This window comes from Leptosomus discolor, chromosome 3 (genome assembly GCF_034619465.1).
Source record: "Leptosomus discolor isolate bLepDis1 chromosome 3, bLepDis1.hap2, whole genome shotgun sequence".
NCBI lineage: Eukaryota > Metazoa > Chordata > Aves > Leptosomiformes > Leptosomidae > Leptosomus > Leptosomus discolor.
The window spans coordinates 16,598,634-16,621,019 of record NC_141393.1 but is presented as its reverse complement, the minus strand read 5'-3'; the positions used below and the strand labels follow the sequence as shown (position 1 = coordinate 16,621,019).

The following is a 22,386-nucleotide window of genomic DNA, read 5'->3' as shown; positions in this document are numbered from 1 at the left end:
GACAATGAAAATGCCTCAGGAAGTCTAAATTATACACATAAGGTAAGAAAAGATATATACATTCTTAAATATTGTATATCATACATTGACTGGGACAGTAAAAACTTCTGGAAAAAAAGACAGTTGACTAACGTTATGATTTTGCTCAAATTTTTTATCCCTACTGATATACCATTTTGCACCAAGTAGAATCCTAAGCTCCTTCAAGCAGAAATCCCTATATTGGAATAAAGATGGTCCTGTAAAACACAACTATTTCTAAATTTACTTAATGATTCTCGACTCTAGATTTCTGTGGTAGAAACCGTACCTAGTTTAATTCATCTGTTGTTGAAAAGATCTAGGTTGATTTTAATGTTTATGCATTTTTCTTCTTTTTTTATTAAAAAAAAAAAACCTGTCTGGACAACAGATGTCAAAATTAAAGCCTATTTTGAAATTAATGAAAGCCTAATGCAATCCAAATATTAAATGACACAATTCCTATGGAAATAAACTTACTTTATTCAAACTTACTTAAAATATATTTCTGTTAATTATATTTATTAATAAGCAAAGTTATACCTAAGGTGATCATGAGAACAAGCTTCTGCAAATACTTCTCGGAAGGACAGAAAATCTTCTGTTGAAAACTTAACTGGCTCAATCTTTTCTATTCGGGTAAAGAAATCCCGAGCCATTGGTGTCAATGGGTTAAGGTTCAGTGAACTTTCAGGTGGGGGTAAAGGGTCAATATGAAGTACAGACACTGAGAAAGTTCCAACTGCCAGTCTAAAAAGAAGCTCAGGTCTGGATTCATCCACAGAAACAGATCTGGATGGAATAGCTGAAATACAAAATTAAGTTCACGTAATTTTTCAGCAATAACACGTTTATAAAATCATCTTACTTTTGATTTTAATTTCTTTTTATCAAGTTGCTGCATAAAAATTCATTTCCAGAATTATCTAGGCAGCAGAATGCAAAACAACATCTTTACTTACATGTCCTTCTTAAGGAAGTCTGGTGAACCATGTTGGCTGTAAGCGAAGAACCTCTTGGAGGTTGTAGTTCTTGCTTGTTACGATCAATAAAATCACCCCAAGTTGGTTGAAGCTAAAAAAAAACCCCGTATGTATGATCTTAAATTTGACAAATAGATGTTAGATCAAACATAAATAATAAGGTAAACGAATAAAAAGAAAATACATGAATAAACAATTAACAGCATGTCATTTCACGGCATATTAGTGCTGAAACAACATAGATACGCTTTACTTTGGGCTGTGCTTTATAATTCTATGATTATCTACACCCAGATACTTTTAAAGCTAAAATTGCCCTCTCCATGAGCATATATTCTCCTGTTTTTGTAAAAAGCACAACTGTTCTCCATGGCTTTCATTAAGCCAAACATTGGGCACATAACAGATTTGGGAAAGATGGCAATATCAACAGCATCATTTTTATGTTTGAGGAATAATGCAATACGATGATTCCATACTTTTTATCGTTATTGCCTGCATAGTCCATATAAAACAAAATCCAGATAGCAAACATGCAGTTATTAAAAAGAAAATAAATCGTAAAGCATCTGACATAAGCTTCAAGGCATTTGAAAACACACACATTGCACTTCCTGTTTTGGTAGCCAAACAGGTGAGAATCTTCACAGTACAATTTCCATAGCAGAAAAGGAATGCTATCGGCTCTAAATATTTTCAGTTGTCCTAGAATTTTGCAACGGTTCTTGATATTGCAAAGAATATTTATGCAACTGCAATATTTATGTCGTTTCAGAGAAAACTTAACTTTAAAAAGATCTTAAATGTAGATAATACTATACCACTGTAGTGCTCAGTGGAGATCCTGCTGGTGTAGTTGTATATGTACTCGTTAAAGACAGGTCTAGATCCATGGTGGGAGGATCTCCAAGAGGTGGAAGGGAGGAAAGGCTGTGAGACATGTCCATTTCAGCCATTGAGAAGAAAACTTCTTCTTCTAACAAGAAACACAGATTGTAAAGCATTATTTTCTAATGAAAAAAAATGACTGTTTTTAACAGAAATGTATTCCTAAATTCAGAAATCTAACTACTAGACAGAACAACCAGCTAAATATATTATTTACAGAAGTTCCAAGTTCTCTTAACACTGAAACTAGTAGAATCTATGGACAGAGATTATTAAAAAAAAAAAAAAAAGGGGGGAGGAAGGGGGCAAAAAACACCAAATAAATACTAAAACAGTTAAATGTTCCATTTTCATATTCAAGTTGGCATAACTTCCACAAATTCATACTCTCCTTTCACAAATCAAGTTCATATTTTCACATTAAAAATAATCAGCAAAAAATTATTCAAATACAAATATCAGGGCAATGCAGCTACCATTCTATATTCAATTCCTTCAACCATGCACTTGAAAAGATGTAACACTGCATGTGTATTTACTGTGTTGCAGAGTAACATACAGATACCGAACATACTGAACAGTTTCAATGAAATACTGAATCCAGTCTAGCCTAATACCTAAACAAGGCGTTAATTTTTTATTCAACAGTACAATAGCATAAAATTATTCTATGTCAAAGTTCTACTGATACTTAGGTTCGTAAGATCAAAAGATGAACAGTCAATTTATGTAATCTCAACAACAGGTTACTTGATATGCTGCATCATCTTTTATACTTACCACGACTAGAAGGCGTTCTGGCACTCTCTGTCTCATAGAAGCTTTGTTCAGATGACGCTCCTGCAGATAAAGACTCTTTTCTTAAATAACGTTTCAACTCCATCTGAATCCGATACTCATCTTCCTGTTGCATTGGCCGGTTCTTCCTGTCTTTATTTGACAATTCTATCCTGCTTAGGCTCTCTGAATTCAAAAAAAGACAGAAACCCCACTGTAATTTCCTTACCAATATCCCAAAGACAATTGAAAAGGGAATCTGAAAATTAACCAACTGTTGTTACTGTTCATATATATATATGCATCTGTATATATACACACAATCTGTTGTATATCAGATGCATATACACATGCATTTTGTTGTTTAGAAGCTTTTACTCGCCCAAAACAGATTACTGTCTCCCTAGCATTCATTAATTTCAAGTCTGAAGAAAATATTCTAAAGGTCATAAATGTAAATGTGTTCACATAATAATATCAGCATATCTTTCTCAGTCAGCTTTAGGGACCAAGGACACAATCTCTTAAAGGTTTTACTGTTAAGGAATTATTAAAATTTCAAGTTTGAAGACGACACATATGGGAAATTATATGTAATGCTTTTTCAGTTTTCCAAAACCAATTAAACAAGTCCAGTACAACAAATACATCAGTATCATTAGAAGAATATTAAGCATCTATCCAGGAAATGACAAATCTTTTCAAAAAGAAGATTAAATATCTATCCCAATAATAAGCGTTCTTACATTAGGTAGATGGGTAGGGGCAAAACACCCTCATACTGCTACTGCAGTAGTCAAAAGACTGCTGTTAGTTACTTACAAATATGAACAAAAAAAACAACCTCAATTACTGCCTGTTCTATGTTTTCTATGCCTGTTGCTACAGCATAGGACAGAGAAGGAACCAGACTGTTAAGCCCCTCTCATGAAACAGAAGCTACAAGAACCATAACTGTTCTGGCCTCCTAATTTTCTCCACTCACTATTTTCCCATCTCTTGTCCTATTATACAGTCACTTGTCAAGCCTTATTCATTACCTAGATTTTCATCACCAGCATGTACAATTTGCAATTTTGAGGACAATAAATTAATCATAGTCCTACAAAAGTCCTACAAGTCCTACACAGCAGCTACAAAACATTTTCCTAACATCAGATAGAAATTAATAATAATCTACCACTACAAATATTTTTTTTCCATTGAGCTAAACTTGTTTATCTTGCAAAGTTTATTTTTCATCCACTGTAATACATATTTAACATTTACAGAATGTACACTTGCCTGGTCCAGCAATAGCTGCTACCATGTCCAATAGAAGATGCACCTGCCTTGGTGACAGAAATAGATGTACAGAGTCTATTTGTCCATCTACATCCAACTAAAAAAAGAAAGAACACTTAAGGAATTTTTCTTTAAAAGTCTTGAATCAACTATTTTGGTAACAGACTTTGATGTTGTAAAGGATACAGCCATTCCAGCAGTTATCTTCATCTTCTATACAACAGCAGCTAGAAAGTTAATTGCTTCCAATCTGTCACTTAGCAGGATAAGCACAGGTGTGTCACTAACAATTTATCAGCTTAAAATAAATACAAAATCACATAACAGGAAAATTCAAGAACACCATTAACCTGCCAGTTGTTTTGCTTTTTTAATAATTCCAAAAGTAATCAACAATATAAAGTTAGTATTATGTACTAATTATAAAATACTTCAGTCAGCACCTTCTGAAGCAGACCTTAAAAACCATAAAAGTTCTTTTCAGGAGTTCTTTAGTATACAGATGAATAAATTCACATACTTTCTTCATAAAGAGTGGGATGTTTATAGTGAAGTGTAATTGGTTTGAGATGCTACACAACAAAGCAAACCACTTATCTTTTGAGAGCAGTTTAAGCTACAATTATCTTAAGGACTTGTATAGATTTATTTTTCAGTTCTGGAATCCTTTACCCCCAGATGTGACACTGGTCCATTGATGATTATTACTCATTGTACAGGGTGTAGGTAGCAAGGTGTCTGCAGCAGGGTACACTGCAGGGTCAGCCTCTATGCTCATAGGTCAGGGTCTGAGCCATGCTGGGCCGAGCTGGTTCCAGCCAGCCCTGTCATGGACCCATCTGAGGACACAGCTGAGCTCACCAGCAAAGCTGGTGGTGCCTCTGTGAAAACATATTTAAGAAATGACAAAATGCTGTGTGGGCAGTGAGGAAAACACAGCAAGAGAAATCCTGCAAACACCAAGGTCAGGGAAGGAGGGGGAGAAGGTGCTCCAGGTGCCCGAGCAGATATTCCCCTGCAGCCTGCAGAAGAGATCACACCAGAGCCAAAACCCACACTGCAGCTCATGGAAGGCCCCACTCTGCAGCAGGTAGATGTGCCTTGAAGGAAGCTGTAGCCTGCAGAGAGCCCAGACAGGAGCAGGCTCCTGGCAGGTGCTGCAGCCCATGGAGAGGAGGCCACACAGCAGCAGGTTCTTCTGTCAGGAACTGTGGTTCATGGAGGACCCATGCAGAAGCAGGTTTATCCTGTCAGACTGCAGCCCATGGAGAGGACCCAACTGACGCATCCCAGAAGGACTGCAACACAAGGGACCCACACTGGAGTAGGGGAAAAACATGAGGAGGAAGGGGCAGCAAAGAGGAACTGTTATGAACTGGCTGCAACCCCTCAATTCTCCATCCCCCCTGCACTGCTCAGGGTGGTAAGGAGGTAGAGGAGTTGGGAATGACAAAGAGAAGTTGAGCTTGGGAAGAAAAATAGGTGAGGGGAAGGGGCTTTAGTTTGTTTCTCATGATCCAACTCCATTCTAATCTGCAATAAATTCAATTAATTTTCCCCAAGTTGAGCCTGCTGTGCCTGTGACAACAACTGCTAAGTGGTCTCTCTGTCTTTACCTCAATCTATGAGCTTTTTCCATCACATTCTCTCCCCCTGTCCTGTTGAGGAGTGTGAGTGAGGGAAGCTGGATGGGTGTGTAATGGTCAGCCAAAGTCAACCCACCACACTCATGGGGGGCAGGAACAGGCATGCAGTGGAATGCATTTATATGAAAATACACTTTTGCACATACAGACCTTAAGGGAATATTTACCTAAGCAGGGAAAATAAATGATCAATTAGTTTTCTATACTGTTTCCTACTATGTTTTCCATCCTCTGGAAAGAGTTGAAAAGAAAACTAAATTATTGAAATGTGTCATAGTTGACATGAACTAATGCAGTCTATTTGTAGTTTACATGCTTGAAACACTTATTCTAATCAAAGATGTTCTAAGTTAATTCAGTTTCCAGAGTTAAAAAAAAGTTTAACCTAGACTAAGCAATCTACTCTATGTACGTTCTTTCCCAAATGCATGAACTCTGACAAATCAAGGAAACGGTCCTTCTTTGATTATGTGACAAAATATTACATACATTCACCAGTTCAGATGTTGCTGATATTTAACATACCAATAGTGTTTTGCCTGTAGTGAAGCCCAGCTTGCAGAGACTGCTGCTCTGCATTCTGTTATACTGAACATCTAAACAGCAAAACTACTCTCTACCCTGCCCTTGATATTTTTCTTCCGGCCACCTTAAAATACATCTAACGATACCAAAGTGGAAAACTGTTGATCTCTGGAAACATCTGGACATCAGTTAGTTCAAAGGTGTTAACTGCATTAACTATTCATACTTTTGAAATAGCCAGCATTTTTCTATTTCACACTGAATAAAACATTACTTCACTTTTCAAGGACTCTTCTTAACCAAATTAACAAGAAAAGCTAAAGATTGGCTAGAAATTGCTGGACACAAGAAACTTTTCTATTTTAGCAGAAACTTTATGCTTTCTGTAGAATATAGTGCACTATACAAGACAGGTCAATAGACAATTTTAAGACTATAGACAAGGGGAATATAGTTACACAACTTTATCTATATACTCACACTTCAAAAAAAAATATAGGGCTTTATTTTCAACTGCTTTGCTTCCTGTATCTTTATGTAAAAGTCAAAATATTATTTTAACTAGTAGCATTTAAATACAGCATTATTATTTGATTTATTATAAAATTTAACATAGAAATTCAGAAGCAGAAACAGTCATGTTAATTTTATAACGCTGCAATGCTGCAACTTGCAATTATGTAAGGTTTACCTGTAATTTTTGAAGTAAATTATACCCTTTTAAAACCAAAGTGATTTTAATCAACCAGTTAAACATCCCACATATAGGTACACAATCACAGTGCTACAAGAAAAAAAAGGATAAATGAATAGCAGCAGGAGTTCCAAGCAAACAAAACAACTTTTTGAAGAGTTACTCCAATACATTAAGTTCAGTGTCTCTAACATATAGGAATTCTCCTTTAACAGATTTCAGTGTGCCATTGACTTGTCTGGCCACTGTAAAGATCTATTAGACCCATACACTGGTTTGGAATGCAGAGAATCTACAACAAAACCAAGGGAGTTCCGTCCCCTTGAGAATCTCAACATTTTTTATGTGCATTAGAAAAAATAAAATCCTACATAACTATTGATTTATTTAAAGACCAGAAAAACATGACTAACCTTAGCTCCAGGAAGTACTTCATTTTGCTTTAGTGTTAGGCTGAACTCCATCCTACCAATCAGCTTACTGATCTGCACAGGGTCAGAAGGAGTAATTTCTGGCAAGTTTCTTGTTAATTGCGGATGTGGCTCATAAATGATTTTTGGATTCCAGCTAGGTGAAAGCTTTGGTTCAGTTGCCTTAAAACGTTACAGAAAAAGGAATAAGAATGTATCCCGTTTCTTACAAAAAAACGCCAAAACACCAACCAAAAAACCCAATAAGCTTATCACACAAACTGTCATTTTACACAAATAAAATCTGACAATGGCATTAAAAACATGTATTGATAACTGTGAAAGAAACAAGGCATGCAAAATGCGGAACATTAGGCCTTTGTAAAACACTGGAGCAAGTTTCCACAGAATCATGAGTTGCAGAGGACCTCTACACATTAAAGTTGCAACCAGATTCCAGTACAACACATTCTAAATTTTACTCAGTCCTAACATCTCTGTTTCCTTCCCCCTCCTCAAAACCACCAGGAAGCAATCATGAAATGTATTGAACCCAGATTCGAGTAAAAGGTCAACTCCCATATCCTTCAGAATGAATCTAATATGTTAGTGTAACAATATATTCTATCCTTCATCAATCTACATTCTTATATAACCTATTTAATTTTACCAGCTGCGTAGCTGAACACACTGGGGAGGACTTTGCTGATGCAGGAAACTCATCCCAGAAGAAAGAAACACCTGAGAGCTGCAGTAACTTGTGAGCAAAAGCTGTGGGCTGATGTACATTAATTCCAGAGCACTCATCTGCAGTTTCATCACAGTACATAGTTCTGGGAGACAAAAGAAAGGAAATAAAGATGGTGGGTGCATGCAAATTGTTACCTTTATTGTGCCATTTAGCCTCTAAGTTTGTACATGCTCTCTCTTTCTCTCTCTCCATACCAATTACAATGCCATTGACTGTTGTGAAAGGAGAAACCACCACTCTCTGGGAATGGATGGAAATCTTAAATTTTCCACAGGACACCACAGGACAATTGTGACATGCCTCCAGTGTGAACATATCCTAGTCTGTTATCCTAGTACTTATGTCTAATCTGACCACAAAGTGGAAGAGTCTGCACAACACTTCTATACATATGCTTCCATTAGAACACACAATTCTTGCTTCTGAACCTGAATTTTTTTAAAATCTGCTATCTAGTATTTTTCTGTTGTCAAAAGTACCACTTAAAAGTAACATTGCATCAAAATGAAAGTTGAAAATTGAAAGAATACACTCCAATCCTGTAAAATTAATGTGAAATTCAATTTCTTACATTATGATATTGAAAGACAGCATAAACAGTAAACTCTTAAGATGCAAGTCTCCACATAATAGAATTTACAGTGAAAAAATACACCTACCTTTCCATAAATAAAATGTATCAAACACCAAAACAACATGCTATTTAACAGTTTGTTTCAGTCTAGTTTTTAAAGTACAGAAAAGGAGATTTGCTCTGCGAATGGACTTCCATAACAAAAATATTTACAGTTTTACTGACATCTCTCCTGAACCAAACAACCTGAACTTTGTAATACACTTCATCAGCATTTCTCAGTAAGAATCAGTTTTATTTGGTAATAATTTCAATAATACTTTAAGAATACATGCAGTATTCAAGTTAAAAGTAATTACAGAATACATGTGGGCTCTTTCGAAAGCTCACAGAGGACCTAAAATCTTCCAGTTTTTTTTTTTTTTCAGGCCTCTATCTTTCTTTTTGAAAATATTTAGTCTCTTACTCAAAAGGGTCAGCTCCTTTTGTATACTGAAGAGATGGCCTGATTTGCCAACAATAGCCACTGACAAACACATGAGAAATGGTATTCATTAACTGTGGAAGTGGTCATTAACCTAGCTTTGGAAAACCCAGAATGTTTCTAATTTGATGGTTAAATATCTTTAGCCTAAACATGTTAGATGGAAGTTGAGTGGAGAAAATACTGGTATTATAAAAGAGGTGCTCAAGAGCTAGTGTCTAACTGTATACTAAGAATGTGTGTGCATGGGTAAAATACACTGTACAGGAAATCACAGAAAGTGTCTTAGGGAGGAAAAAAACCAACCAAACAAAAAACCCCACAAATTTAAAAAAAAAAAGAGTCTTTACCTTTCAATTCTGATTTCAAGTGCAGTTCCACTTTTAGAGTTTTCCGGCACATGTTCTATTCGCAAAACAGTATCTAAAAAGGTAACTTTGACTCTTCTTAGAACTTAAATGAGAAAACAAAGATACAATGCAAGCAATCAAGTTACTCAACAATGGCCTTTACAACCAATTTTACATGGTCTTTCATTCTGTTTAAGTTCTCAATATTTATTTCAGTGGAAATAACCAATGGAGTTTAATAATGTAACAAGACATCAATGACAATGTAAACTATTGAATGTCCAATATGTATATCCATACCATGCAACGGACCTTTAATGCACAGATATTTGAGCAAGTCACAACTCGAACCAAGTTGTTCTACGGCTCGGTGTGTGGATAACCCCCAAAGAAAGCACTTGCTTCGCTGTGCACCATGTCTGAACTCCTAAATATTGCTAGAGCACCATGCTACTTTGGCTGAATACTTCTCTTTCTAGATCTGATTTTAAACACTTACCCTAGCTCACACATTTTAGCACTAAGTTCTCCACTGCATAATGTGGTCCTAAGCCCTTAATTTAAAAAAACCCACCACCACGAAAGCCCAGAGTTTCTAAAGTGCTTCTACCAACACGGTGTGGTTATTGAGACACATGTCAGAACAGGTCAGCTCTGTTTAAAAATAGCCGAAAAACTATTCTCTGTTTCTCCCTCAACAGCATCACTATTAACAACCCAAGTTTATGTGATGAACTGAATTGGCACCTCCAAAACTAAGGCATCTCACCAATCACTCAAGCACAAATTTAGCTGGATTTGTTCTGGTGTAAACCAACTTGCCCTGAAGTAGGGTTCATTCTGTCCACTGAGGGAAGTACACACGTATCTTAGTAAGTATATGGGCTTTTTCTCTGTTTTAAAAAAAAAGGATCGGTTGTCATGCCTTCCTGTAAATTTTACAAATAATGCTAACAAGTGAAAATTTGTGAGACAAGCTATCACAAATGAGATGCCATTTTGTAAAACGGAGACACAACATAAACTGATTTAATCTCAGATGTTCATTTAGACCTCAATAATTAATTCATACCTGTTTCAATAGTTTCTGCAAATTTCTCAAGTCCTTCGAAAGGCTGGGACCCTTCTCCTTGTTCATCTGTCAATTTTTGGCTAAGACACTCTTTTGCAAGCTGCATACTACTGGTCATAAAACTTGACCAATACATAGGCTCAGACCCAGATGCTGCAGAGTAAAAGAAGTGTCAATAAATTTGACTGAGAACATTTTGAAACAATGAAGACAAAATGAAATAATACATTAGGCACATTCATAAAAGTTTCAACAGCTTAGTAAGTAGTCATACTTAAAACCAAATTTAGTTACTATGTCTCTTTACACACTTTACTAGTTTAAAATTAATCTATTTAGATTGTCTTGGTAAGATTCTGGTATTTGAAAACTCAATAAAAACAAGATGAAACCAGAATTTAGTGTAACCAATCTTCAGTACTAGTTTAAATGAATAATTTCTGAAGTACTTTTATTATATTGGTATGATTTTGCAGGCATAATCTGCAAAATGAAATCAAGGAAATAACACTTTTTTTTTTTTTAAAGAATTATCTTGGAGTTTCTTATTCCAGTTGAAACATATCCTAGATGGGGAAAGACTAAACAAGGCTTAAGATGTTATCTTAGCATATTAGAACACGTTGTAAATGTCTAACACAGACCTGACATAATTAAGTAGAACAAAACAAAATCCAAAAGCATAGCACATATTAAGCTGAACAAGTTTTCATGTAGCCGGATTAACTTAATTGACAGCGCATTCCTATCAGCTAATGCCAAGCCCATTGTAAGCAAATATTATAAAACTAGATTAAAAAAGTTAATCAAATTTGACTATAACACTCTAATATAGGCAAACGAAAGTAAAACTAGCACAAATACAAAGATCTTAAACAGGTGAAACATTCCGGTCTAGCATTCAGCTCTGGGAACAACCAAGTTGCTACAGAAGTGTGATAAAACCAGTATTATTTTCTACTGTATTATAAAGCACTGTGCATCAAAGAGAACTAACTGGATGCAAGTGAATAAATAAAGCTTCCCCCTAATACTACCATTCTTTCAAAGCAATAGTCTTACATCAGAAGTAAGACAGATCAAAATTTAGTTCCAGTTAAACAAATAAGAATGAAATGCAGAGTATATATAAGTTACTTAAGATAACATGCAAAAGATGGAAAATAGTGTTTATGCATTTCTTTCTCTTCTTTATGATGCATTTAAAGAAATATTTTCTTACATCTTCTCTACACTATAAAAAGGCAAACAAAATCCTTCAGACATTCAATCAAAATTTTCCACAAACTAAAAATGCACTAAACGTCCCACATACTCTGTAACAATACATCTTAACAGAATTTATGGAGGTTTGAAAATTTATCACCAGGACAGTCTAAACTACACCAGTTAGATTCACATGGATACAGACAACCAGAAGAGCTCAGACAATCCTCTCAGCATTAGAATCACAGAACGGTTTGGGTTGGAAGGGACCTTGAAGACCACCTTGTTCCAACTCCCCTTGCCATGGGCAGGGACACCTTCCACCAGACCAGGTTGCTCAAAGCCCCATCCAACCTGGCCTTGAACACTGCCAGGGAGGGGGCAGCCACAGCTTCCCTGGGCAACCTGTTCCAGTGTCTCACCACCCTCACAGTATCAAATTCTTTCCTAATACCTCATCTAAATCCATCCTCTTTCAGGCTGAATCCATTACCCCTTGTCCTGTCACCACACTCCCTGATAAAGAGTCCCTCCCCACCTTTCCTGTCAGCCTCCTTTAAGTTCGAAGTCACATTAAGGTCTCCCCGGAGCCTTCTCTTCTCCAGGCTGAACAACCCCAACTCTCTCAGCCTGTCCTCACAGGGGAGGTGCTCCAGCCCCCTGGTCATCTTCATGGCCTCCTCTGGACCCACTTGAGCAGGTCCATGTCTTTCATATGCCGGGGGCCCCAGAGCTGGACACAGCACTGCAGGTGGGGTCTCACCAGAGCAGAGAGAGGGGGAGAATCACCTCCCTCGACCTGCTGGCCACATTGCTTTTAATGCAGCCCAAGATGTGGTTGGCTTTCTGGGCTGCAAGCACACATTGCTGGCTTATATTCAGTTTTTCATCCACCAGCACCCCCAAGACCTTCTCTGCAGGGCTGCTCTCAATCCACTCCTCACCCAGCCTGTATGGGTGCTTAGAATTGCCCCGATCCAGGTAGCAAGTATTTAGAGTACTTAAAAGTTATTATTTCAGACTGTGATAGAAATTAAATTGTATTAGATCTTCTCCAAATATAAAAGAAGATGCATCTTTTACCCTAAAGTTGCCGAATAAAGCCAGAATCTCACTGTAACCGCCCCCTCATAATCTTAACGCTATTGTTATCCTACTGCCACTGAACAGCCAGCAACTAATGCTGACTAACAGCACTTGGCATACAACACTCAAAAACACAGCTAACAAAAAAGCCTTTCCACACAGTGTTATCTTCATTTCAGTATGTCTGAAACAGTTTGGAAGAAGAAAGACTATACAGTAGAAACACTATAAACATTTTCAGTTATTTAACAGAACAACAACCAATTGAGAAACACTTGACAACCAACTGATGAATACCTGCCAGGTTTTTTTAATTACATTCTCCATCATTAATGAATGTAAATTAAATGGCACTTTAAATAAGGCTAAGAACTGACTAAAGCAAGTGTAGCCTTTCATCTCTGAAAAACTGTACAGAATGTCTTTTTCTAAAATTAAAAAAATAAGCCTACCAAGCCTTGGTTTTGGCCTGAAGATCATCTCTAATCCTTTTACTTCTAATGCACAGTTATCCTGTAGCAATGACCCCCACGGAACAGATAAAGAAATTGACTGGATAAATCCATCTGTGACTTCCAGAGGTGCATCTGCAGACTCCAGGATTTCATTAAGACACTACAAGAGGAGAATAAAATAAAAAGAATAGTAAAAACCACATCCATAATTTTGCGTCTAACAAATAAAACATACTGAGGCTACCAGAAAATGAATTATACTCGGAAAGACAATAAACTGGACACTTTCAAGTGTTTTGATTCCAGCATAATTTGTTTCACATCAATTACTTAGCTTTCAGTATAATACAGATTTCCCTGTGGTAGCTGTATAACCTGCACTTTTGCACTATACCAAAAAAATTCTGCTATTTTACCGTCATAAATACTATAGTACTGACACAAGTTAATCTATTCTTTCTCCAGCAATACCTGAAGAAATCTGAAAGGAGGCTGACAGTAAAAACACAAAAAGTACCTGGTTTCTGTGGCAAGAGTATTTCACTAGCATGTAATTTCAACATAATGTTCATTTCACATTTCTCTGTGACACTGGAACAAAGAAACCAAATAATCACCTCTTGCCGTATAACATACTTGCTATTTTTAAATCATATTTCAATGTGTTCAATGTTCAGCACTAAATTAAAATTGAGGCTCAGTGGACAGACCAATACTCTACAGAAACTGTTCCATTAATCCTGTCCCTCATAGTGACATTATAAACAAAACTACAATCAAGTTGTCCTCAGTATCACACAAAGTGAAACTAGCAAGAAAAAAATGGAACCCCAGCTCTGAAGTAGTAACAGGATTTTTGAGTTTTCAACAATCCTCCAAAGACACTCACTTGTTGCACTATGTAGCTTTTACTACGTCCACGGAGAGGAAAGACTCTTCGCATTTATTAAAAAAAAAAAGCAAATTCCTGTTTGTGCATCTATTCAAAAATTTAGTTAAAACTAAATTACTGAGCAAGAACTATCTAAGCTGCTTTAATAAAAGGAAAAAAAAAATCTAAATCACATATCAAATTCAGGGAGTGTAACTTTCTAACACATACAAGATCCTACTAAAAACTGTGGGGCATAATCTTCAACTAGCAAAAAAAGTGTGGGTTTGACCTTCCTGTGTTGGAACAGGGACACTGATTTTACCTGAGAAAAGGCATAAACTCCACATGAAAAGTTTTTTAAGAAATAAGGATTTTAAAGTTGCTTTCCATCTAATTATATTTAAAATGTTCTAATTCTATAGAATAATTTAAAAATAAAAATTAAACAAAAAAATCAGGAAATGACATTTTCCATTCTTATCTCTCCAGGTGCCATTTTCCCATTGTGTTAACTTCTTGCTCTGCTTACGTTCTTAATAATTTCGCTTTTAGAATTTTGTTTGCTTGCATGTTCAGCTTTTCTAGTTTCTGTTCCAAAGTCCACTCAAGCAGCACAAAAAGACACCAATTTTAAAGAAACAGAACCTGAAACAGTTCTATCAGGAAATTATTCATGAATCAAATAATCAACTAGGATTCAGTGACATTAAAACTTTATTTTCAACTAAATATAAGAATTATAGATGTAGTAACAGCATAAGGTAAGGCAAAAATCTTACTTGGCATGAAAACTGTATTTGAAAATACCACAGATTCATTTAAATTACTTGATCCTTTACAAAATAATTTCTTATAGCAGCAAGTAAGCTAGTTACCAGATTTTGAATAAATCTGACTCGGATGTCTTTTTGCTACCAATGTATGGCAATAAAAACAAGTGTATTTTAGTACATTCCTTATTATTTTGAAACAGAAATTTACTGTCTGAAAAGAAAAAAAAAAAATCAAGTGATTCTTATAGCTAAATTATTTCATAAACAAGCCAGTTGTTCCTAGAAAGCGGCAATTAAAGCATTCCAAGTGAAATTTTAAAACTGAAGCACAAGTCTTCACATCAGGACTTGTTCCCACATTATTGACTGAAAGTCTCTGGCTGGAAATCACAGTAATAGTAGTAGCAAAAGTACTATTTGATGTATATTAAAATTCAGCCACAAACATGGGTTACATTTTGATTTTTATAAACAGCCCAGGTCCCAAGCAGCAAAGGGGTTACACTAATAGTCCCAGGTATTCCCACTTATGTCTATAATCTATAAACACATACAATGTTGGCTAAAATACCTACACTGCTAAGATGAACAGAAGTATCCACAAAAATGGATAACATGTAAAAATACAGTCATCCTGGTGATTCATAGAGAACAAGCCTACAATGACTGGGGGGGGGTGGGGGAAAAAAAAAAAAGAGCTGTAGTACTTCCGCGACATCTGTTTTTGCAATCTGTCATACACGAGAAAGTCACGTGCAGAGAACCTCAGACATGTCATTGTTTACAAGCGAAAAAGAAAAATGCTGATCTACAAATGGGGAAGACAACCTAAGCATTATTGTATATACGTTTAATTACTGTGTATACATAATTAGCTGTTCACTTAGTAGTGGTCCATAACTGCTGCTGTTTCAAAGTATTTACATTTTAAATAGTCACTGACGAGTGAGGAGTGCTGCGATACCCGCTAGAGGGCACAATAATTCAATTAAAGCGAGACAGCCTTACTGCCTGCCACCGCAAACAAGATGCAGACACAGCCAGAAAAAAGAAAACAAGCAAGCAAACAACAAAAAATGCCACACTAAAACACTGGTAATATGGAGCATTTCTGCAAACGTCTGTCTCCTGCTATTTTCAAACATACTCTCACACAAACAACTGGAAAAGCATTATTTGAAAACGTCACATATTCACAAGTATTTTAAAATGTACCCGGCATGGCCTAATACCAGAACACAGTATAGTAAAAATACATTTTGAAAGTGCTTTGTAAAGCAATATGCCTGTGTACCCAGTTCATCACCTGAGCTACCCTGGAAGTCCATGGCTGACGCACAGCAGTGCTTAAGGCTCCTCTGACAGTCACCTGACTGGCAGGTAGAATTCAGTAACGTTGGTAATTAACCCAAGAAACTTTACAAAATATTACAAACACAGACACAGACCTTTGGTTTACTACAGGAGGCTGGAAGTATATATACATGTGTGTATACGGACACACACACACATATATATAAATATACACACCAGGACTGGAAAAAGTTTCAGTTGGTTCACAGTGTGACAGCCCACCTGCTAAGCAAACTCCAGCTAAAAACAGCTTTCCACTTGTCAACAAGTACTTTCACCACTGCAAGACTAGGGGACATTTTTGAGAGATCTACACGGACCAAGCTCAGTGTAACACTGTGAGTAAGAACCAAGATGCCTCCAAGATTAAGACAAAGCACAGATAGAACAGGGATTATTTTATGTTTTTATCATCTCTACTAGTAATCAGTAAACATGCTGCTCAATAACTACACCAGCAATTTGTAGCAGTTTGGGCTACACCAGCTCCTTCTCCCTGAAACATCTGCAGCTACTGCCATCTTCTAGGTTTTGTTTCCTTTCTCATAATTAAACATCACAAAACCAAAGTATGGCTAGAAAAACGTATCTGTAATCTATGCCCAGGACTATTTATTTTTTTTTTTTTAAGTGCTAGCATATCAGAGAAGAGTTCCCTGGATGAAATGCTAATTATGGCTGTAATTTTTTACATAAAGGAGGCAGTGTATTGAAAATAAAGTGGGTGGCAGCCGGGGGCAGGGAATCAGCTGGTCCCTCAGACGCAGCAGAAGCCGAGGGGGTGAAGCGCCGGCATCTCTTACCCACTTATCCAGAGGGACCTGCGTCAAGGAGCCGGTGCCCTGGTAGAGATCCAGGCTGAGCTGCTCCAGGCTGAGCTTCTCCTGCAAGAAGTGGCCCAGGTACCTCTGCAGCAGGTACCTGCAGGCCCTCTTCTTGATGGACTCCGAGAAAGGCCACGGCATGGCGACGGCGCGCCGGGGGCCGCGGGGCCGGGCGGCGGGACGGGGCCGGGGCCGGGGCCAGGCGGCGGGCCGGGGCCAGCCCCTGCGGCGGGCGCAGAGTGGGAGGTGAGCGGGAGCCGCCGGGCCCAGCCTTGCCCCTCAGCGCGGGCTACCGCGGGGGACTTCTCGCTGCCAGGCGGCGTCCCCGCCGCCCCTCACACCTCCGGCGGGGCGGCACTGCCACCCCTCAGGGCGAAGAGGCGCTGACAGGTAGCTCCATCCTCACTCGGTCACCGTCGCCGCCATCTTCTCGGCGGCCCGCGAGCGCGGAGGGGGCCGCCGCAGCCGCGCTGCGCAGCGGCGCAGTGCGCGGAGCGGGGGCCGGCGGGCGGGCGAAGCCCTCCCCCACGTCAGCTCTCCGCCACCGGCGGGGGCGGCCGGGCCGATCCGGGCTGTTTGTCTCCTTCCACCCCGCGCGCCCCCCCCGCCGAACGCCGTCACCGGCACCGTGACGTCCGCGCGGAAGTGGCGTCGCCGGGCGGAGGAGGCGGGGGCGGAAGCGGCCGCGGGAGGTGCGGGGGCGGGGGGCGGGGGGGCGGTGTCGCGCCGGAGGGGCCTGCGCTGCCGGGCGGCGCCGGGGCGAGGCGGCGGGTGCCGGATCGCGGAGCCCTCCAGCAGTCGGTGGCGGCTGGGGCCGCCTCTTCAGTGAAGGGCCCCGAGGGACGCGGCAGGGCGGGTCGCTCTCCGCCAGCAGGGCGGAGCGGCAGGCGCCGTTGTGTCCGGAGCCGTTCGGGGTCGGGCGGCGGGGCCTCGGCCGCCCGCCCTCCGCCGGGGCTGGTAGGTGGGCTCCCGGGGCGCGGCGCTGCCGGTGGGGGTGGCGCCCTGCTTCTGCCCGCGCTGCTGGGGACGGCGGCGGAGGGGCGGCCCGTGGCTGTTGCGCTGTCGGTAAATCGGGGTGGTTCGGTGCGAACGGGAGGCTGCGCAGCTCGGTACCCAGCTCCCCTGCTGCCTTCAGCTTCTCTGGGGTCTGTCGGTCCCGGGTGGGGTCTGTCAGGAAGGGATGACTCTTACGGAGTGAGTGTCTGGCGTGTTGCAGATCGGCTGTGGCCAGCCCCCTTCCCTCCTGGCGGCAGCGCTCGGCGACCGAAGCACTCGGGGCAGCGTCCCCAGGGTCTCTCCCTGCTGCTCTTAGGCAGGTTTCCTTGCGGGTGTAAGTTAGCTGAGGCCTTCTGGCGACGCTGGTACCTGAGAGGCAAATGCTGGAGCCGCTGCGGTAACCGCCCCCGGAGTCTGTCCCCTTTTGGTGGCAGTTGCTTACAAAGGCAGGCTATACGTGTCTCTGAAATGTATTGACAATTGTGCATAAAAGCTTAACGAGAGAATTGTTCTTTAGTAACTGTAAACAAAAAGCTGCTGTTAGTATGTCTTTATAGTCTCTGATAACCCATTTAATTCACAGACTTTTAAAAGTCTGTCTTAAATTCACCAACAATAGGTTTTTATTTTCTGTAGCTATTGATTTCAGTTTTTCCAGGCATGACTTGTCTTCCTACTACATTCTGGATCAGCAAAGTGCACAATTAATTACTGCTGAATCATAACCGAGTCTTATACAACAGAATGTGAGTTACTTGCATAAGAAGCAGCTTCAGTGGTACTGATTCTGCTTCTGTGTGCTAATGTAACCTTCTTAGTCCGTTGTTCTCGATACCTTGGTTTTGAGTTCTCTGGACTATCATTTCATGAGTTATGGAAGTCACTAGGTCTTGTATTTTCCTTTTTTTGGGGCAATGTTAAATATGTCTGCTTAAGATGTAACTCCTGTTTTATGGTGTTAATATATAGTGAGTGTAGTGGTATGATAAATCTAAAATGAATGTTTCCATATGCAGAATGGAGACTGATTGCAATCCTATGGAGTTGCCCAATAACACGGGTTTTGAAGAGGATTCAGATTATAGAGACTTCGAGGGAACAGATGTGAAAGATATGAGACTAGAAGCCGAAGCGGTTGTGAATGATGTTCTGTTTGCTGTCAGCAACATGTTTGTCTCAAAAACCCTTCCCTGTGCAGAGGATGTGGCATACATCAATGTGGAAACCAGGGAAAGGAACAGATACTGCCTGGAGCTTACTGAAGCGGGACTCAGGGTAAACTAATTTGTCTATGATTTCTTAAGCCTCTTTGTTTTGAAAAATGATTGTGTTCAAAAGGTGCCTAGAAAAATACTTCAGTGACACCAAAACAGCATACAAATTCCTCTTGTACTTTTATGAAAGCCTATTCTACATGTTTTCTCCTAGAAAGTGGAACTTCAACTAGTTACTTCCAACAGAGCAAGTGGGGAAGTTGAGGAAAAAACAGGCATTTCTGTGAGACACAAAATTATGAAGTTTGAAGCAGCGATTTGTTGTAGACATGTCAGTCTTTGGGTTTCTCAGGTACCCAGATAACTGAGTAACACAGCATATATACAACTCCTTTTTGCACCGTTTGTATTTTGTGCAAACACATAGGTGTAAGACTTCTTTTCAAAGGTCATAATGATACATTTTACTAATATTCTGAGTTTCTGACAAAAGGTATTTGAAACTGTCTAAATACTGTATTACCATTAAGCCCCATAGCAGAAAGCACAGATTGCAATTTAAATCCTGTCTCTCTTGTTCTCACGTTACTGTAGTGCCCTGACTGGCAAAGTTAAATGTTGCAATATCTGTTTCCCATTGCAAGGTGATCCTAACCAGAGAAATTTAACCAGTGATCTCTCTGTTGCAGGTAGTAGCTTATGATTTTGATCAGACTGATGACAGATTGCAGACTCCATACCATGAAACTGTCTACTCCTTACTGGACTCTCTCAGCCCTGCGTATCGAGAGGTGTTTGGAAATGCATTACTACAAAGACTAGAAGCTTTGAAGAAAGAGAGTCAGTCATGATTTACCCAGATGTGAGGAAGGTTTAGTGCTAGAAGGAATTCTTAGTGTGAGGCACTGAGATCTTTCTTACAAACATAATCACAAACATGTTAAGCTTCATTTCTTGCATTAATATCTAATTCATGCTAGTACTACTCTATAACGTTTTGCTACAGTGGATCTGCATATGTCACAATGCTATTAAAAGCCACTTTGATAAATAACAAAAAGTTTCTTAATTTTACTTTCTTTTTTGTTGTAGGTGAGCAAGTTGCTTCTTACAGTATTAAAAAAATTTGGTCTCTTCTCCAAGTGTTATTACCCAAAACTCTAAAAAAATAGAGAAAGACGATGTTATGTGTACAAGTACTGATAATTTTCATATCTGCTTTTTAAAATAGAAGCTGACTACTTGCTCTACCCAATTAATGAAAAATAATTGGAAAAATTACTGTTCTGCAAAGAACAGAATTTCAGCTTAATTTGCTTTACGTGAATCTGGAAATTCTCAGCTTTGGTAAGAAGAAAGATCATTCTTGAACAGTTGAGCGTTGCTTTTATAATGACAGTATCTGAGTTAAAAACAAGGCTCGGTATTATTTGATTTGTCCTTACCTATGGCAGACAGCAAACTCCAAATTATAAATGAGCTGTACTGCTAATACATGAATGTATTGTCTCAATCGCAAATGAGTTAAGCACAGAATTAGGATATAATGGGCTACATTTCCTAAAGATTATGTTCTATATGCTATATATATATATATATATATATATATGTATGCTATATTGTAACTGTTTGGGAGGCTTGGAAGACATTTTAGCCTGTTTACTATTCTGAATGTGTGTTTACATGATGTACAGGATATACCCAAGAGTATTTTTGCTTCAGCCTTTACTTTCTATAATACAGTACTTCAGTACTCCTGTTTTTCACAGTTTCTCCCTCAATTTTACAGCGTCCTCTCCTAATGAATACCAAGCAAGCACTGTAATGTTGACTGCATTGTATTGGTTTGAAACCAAAGGCTGTGTGAAATTTGCTAAGACTAATAGAAACTGGAAGATATAACTTGTATTTTGTATTTAAAAAGTGATACAAATCTCTTTATAAATCTATTGTTCTGCTGTAACTTTTCAAATACATACTGAATGGTAGACTTTTTAAAAATTACAGTGGGTTAGAAATACCAGTACTGTTGAACTAACGTTCTGTGACGTTCATACTTTTTGTATTCTTGTATTATTCAGTATTTGTGCATCTTTATTTAAATAATCCTGCCATTATTCTGCCATGCTTTTGTGACAAGTACATGCAGTAGCTTTTTTGGAGCCACACTTAGGGATACATGAGTACTCATGAAGTCACAGATTCCGGTCACTTCAGCAGAGCTAGCTATATTGACTTCTGCCAGCTAAGGATTGGTCATATTGATTGGAGAAGCCTAGTAAAGCTTTTGTAATAGCTTTAGGGTAGTGATGTACAACTACGACTGACAAGACAACTGTAGTTAATGCTTCCATTTTCCAGAGCTTAATTTTGTGTTTGTTTTACTGTCTTTTTAAGTTGAAACTTCTGGTATTAATCTTCTGCCCTAGGGTGTGCTTCCAGGCTCTAAAAATTGTTCATAGGCTCTCTTTTGCACACAGGTCTGTGGCACGTGTTTAGTCCTCTGTGAGGAGAATGTACTTTATGAAATTTGTATCTGAATATTTTTCCTTGCAACTAATTTACTTGTTCAATTTCAGTGACTAAAGCATTAAATAAATGCACCAGTGTGTTGTAGTTTTCTTGGGGGTCAGCTACTGGAGAGGGGGACTGAACAAGCAAAGTCATCATGCCCATAAAAAAATCTTAAATGTCAAGTAGTTGGCAAGCATTTGAAAACCTTTGGCTGGAAACTTGTATATGCTGGAACCTTGTCGTGAAAAAACAAAGTAGGTGATTGTAAGGAGGGACTTGGAAAGGAAGTGTTAGAAGTACAAGTGGTAAAACACCGAACTAAATGTTACATTGCTAAGATTTCTTTTCTTGGACATCTTTAAAATGCTTTGTCATTTTATGTGCTTATTATAAACCTACACTGAGAAATGCTTTCAAAACAGGTGTTCTGTGGGTGTTAGCAGAAGAAACTTCTGTTGTTTCTTATAACGTGCTGCAGTGGTAACGCTAAAAGGAGAACGCTATGTCATTGCACTGTGTCGGGGTTACCGCGTATGAAGCAAACGCTCTCCAGCCCCTGTGCTCCGGCATTGCTGCCTGGGCGGCGGGACTCCTCTGAAGCACCGGGAATTTCAACAGGTCTCCTTCGGCTG

General features: G+C 39.0%; 2 protein-coding genes across 5 annotated transcripts in view; one reads left to right on the top strand and one right to left on the bottom strand.

The window, feature by feature from the left end:
* Window positions 1-17,171, bottom strand: part of ATG2B (autophagy related 2B) — a 53,880-nt gene extending 36,709 nt beyond the window's left edge. The window contains exons 1-11 of the mRNA XM_086462798.1: window positions 17,010-17,171; window positions 13,204-13,366; window positions 10,460-10,612; window positions 9,388-9,490; window positions 7,899-8,061; window positions 7,232-7,411; window positions 3,954-4,050; window positions 2,673-2,855; window positions 1,826-1,980; window positions 984-1,095; window positions 565-826 (exon numbers count right to left, since the gene is read on the bottom strand). Of these exons, the coding sequence (XP_086318924.1) occupies window positions 565-826; window positions 984-1,095; window positions 1,826-1,980; window positions 2,673-2,855; window positions 3,954-4,050; window positions 7,232-7,411; window positions 7,899-8,061; window positions 9,388-9,490; window positions 10,460-10,612; window positions 13,204-13,366; window positions 17,010-17,171 (1,733 nt within the window). The remainder of the gene's footprint in view (window positions 1-564; window positions 827-983; window positions 1,096-1,825; window positions 1,981-2,672; window positions 2,856-3,953; window positions 4,051-7,231; window positions 7,412-7,898; window positions 8,062-9,387; window positions 9,491-10,459; window positions 10,613-13,203; window positions 13,367-17,009) is intronic.
* A 539-nt stretch (window positions 17,172-17,710) lies between these two features.
* Window positions 17,711-21,849, top strand: GSKIP (GSK3B interacting protein). 4 transcript variants are annotated; one of them, XM_086462584.1, is made up of 3 exons: window positions 17,711-17,722; window positions 19,043-19,301; window positions 19,930-21,849. In XM_086462584.1, the coding sequence occupies exons 2-3, from the start codon at window positions 19,044-19,046 to the stop codon at window positions 20,089-20,091; spliced, it is 420 nt and encodes a 139-aa protein (XP_086318710.1). In that variant the 5' UTR covers window positions 17,711-17,722; window position 19,043; the 3' UTR covers window positions 20,092-21,849. The 4 variants fall into 4 exon arrangements, with proteins under 4 accessions (XP_086318710.1, XP_086318709.1, XP_009956609.1 ...); XM_086462583.1 differs by lacking the exon at window positions 17,711-17,722 and adding an exon at window positions 18,069-18,772; XM_086462585.1 differs by lacking the exon at window positions 17,711-17,722 and adding an exon at window positions 18,077-18,095.
* Window positions 21,850-22,386: the final 537 nt, after the last annotated feature.

What these genes read in the sequence shown, in the direction of transcription:
- GSKIP (XM_009958307.2), top strand. Translation starts at nt 19,023, where the DNA reads ATGAATGTTTCCATATGCAGAATGGAGACTGATTGCAATCCTATGGAG. An exon ending in TTACTGAAGCGGGACTCAGG is followed by an intron (nt 19,302 to 19,929) that starts GTAAACTAATTT and finishes TCTCTGTTGCAG; the next exon opens with GTAGTAGCTTATGATTTTGA.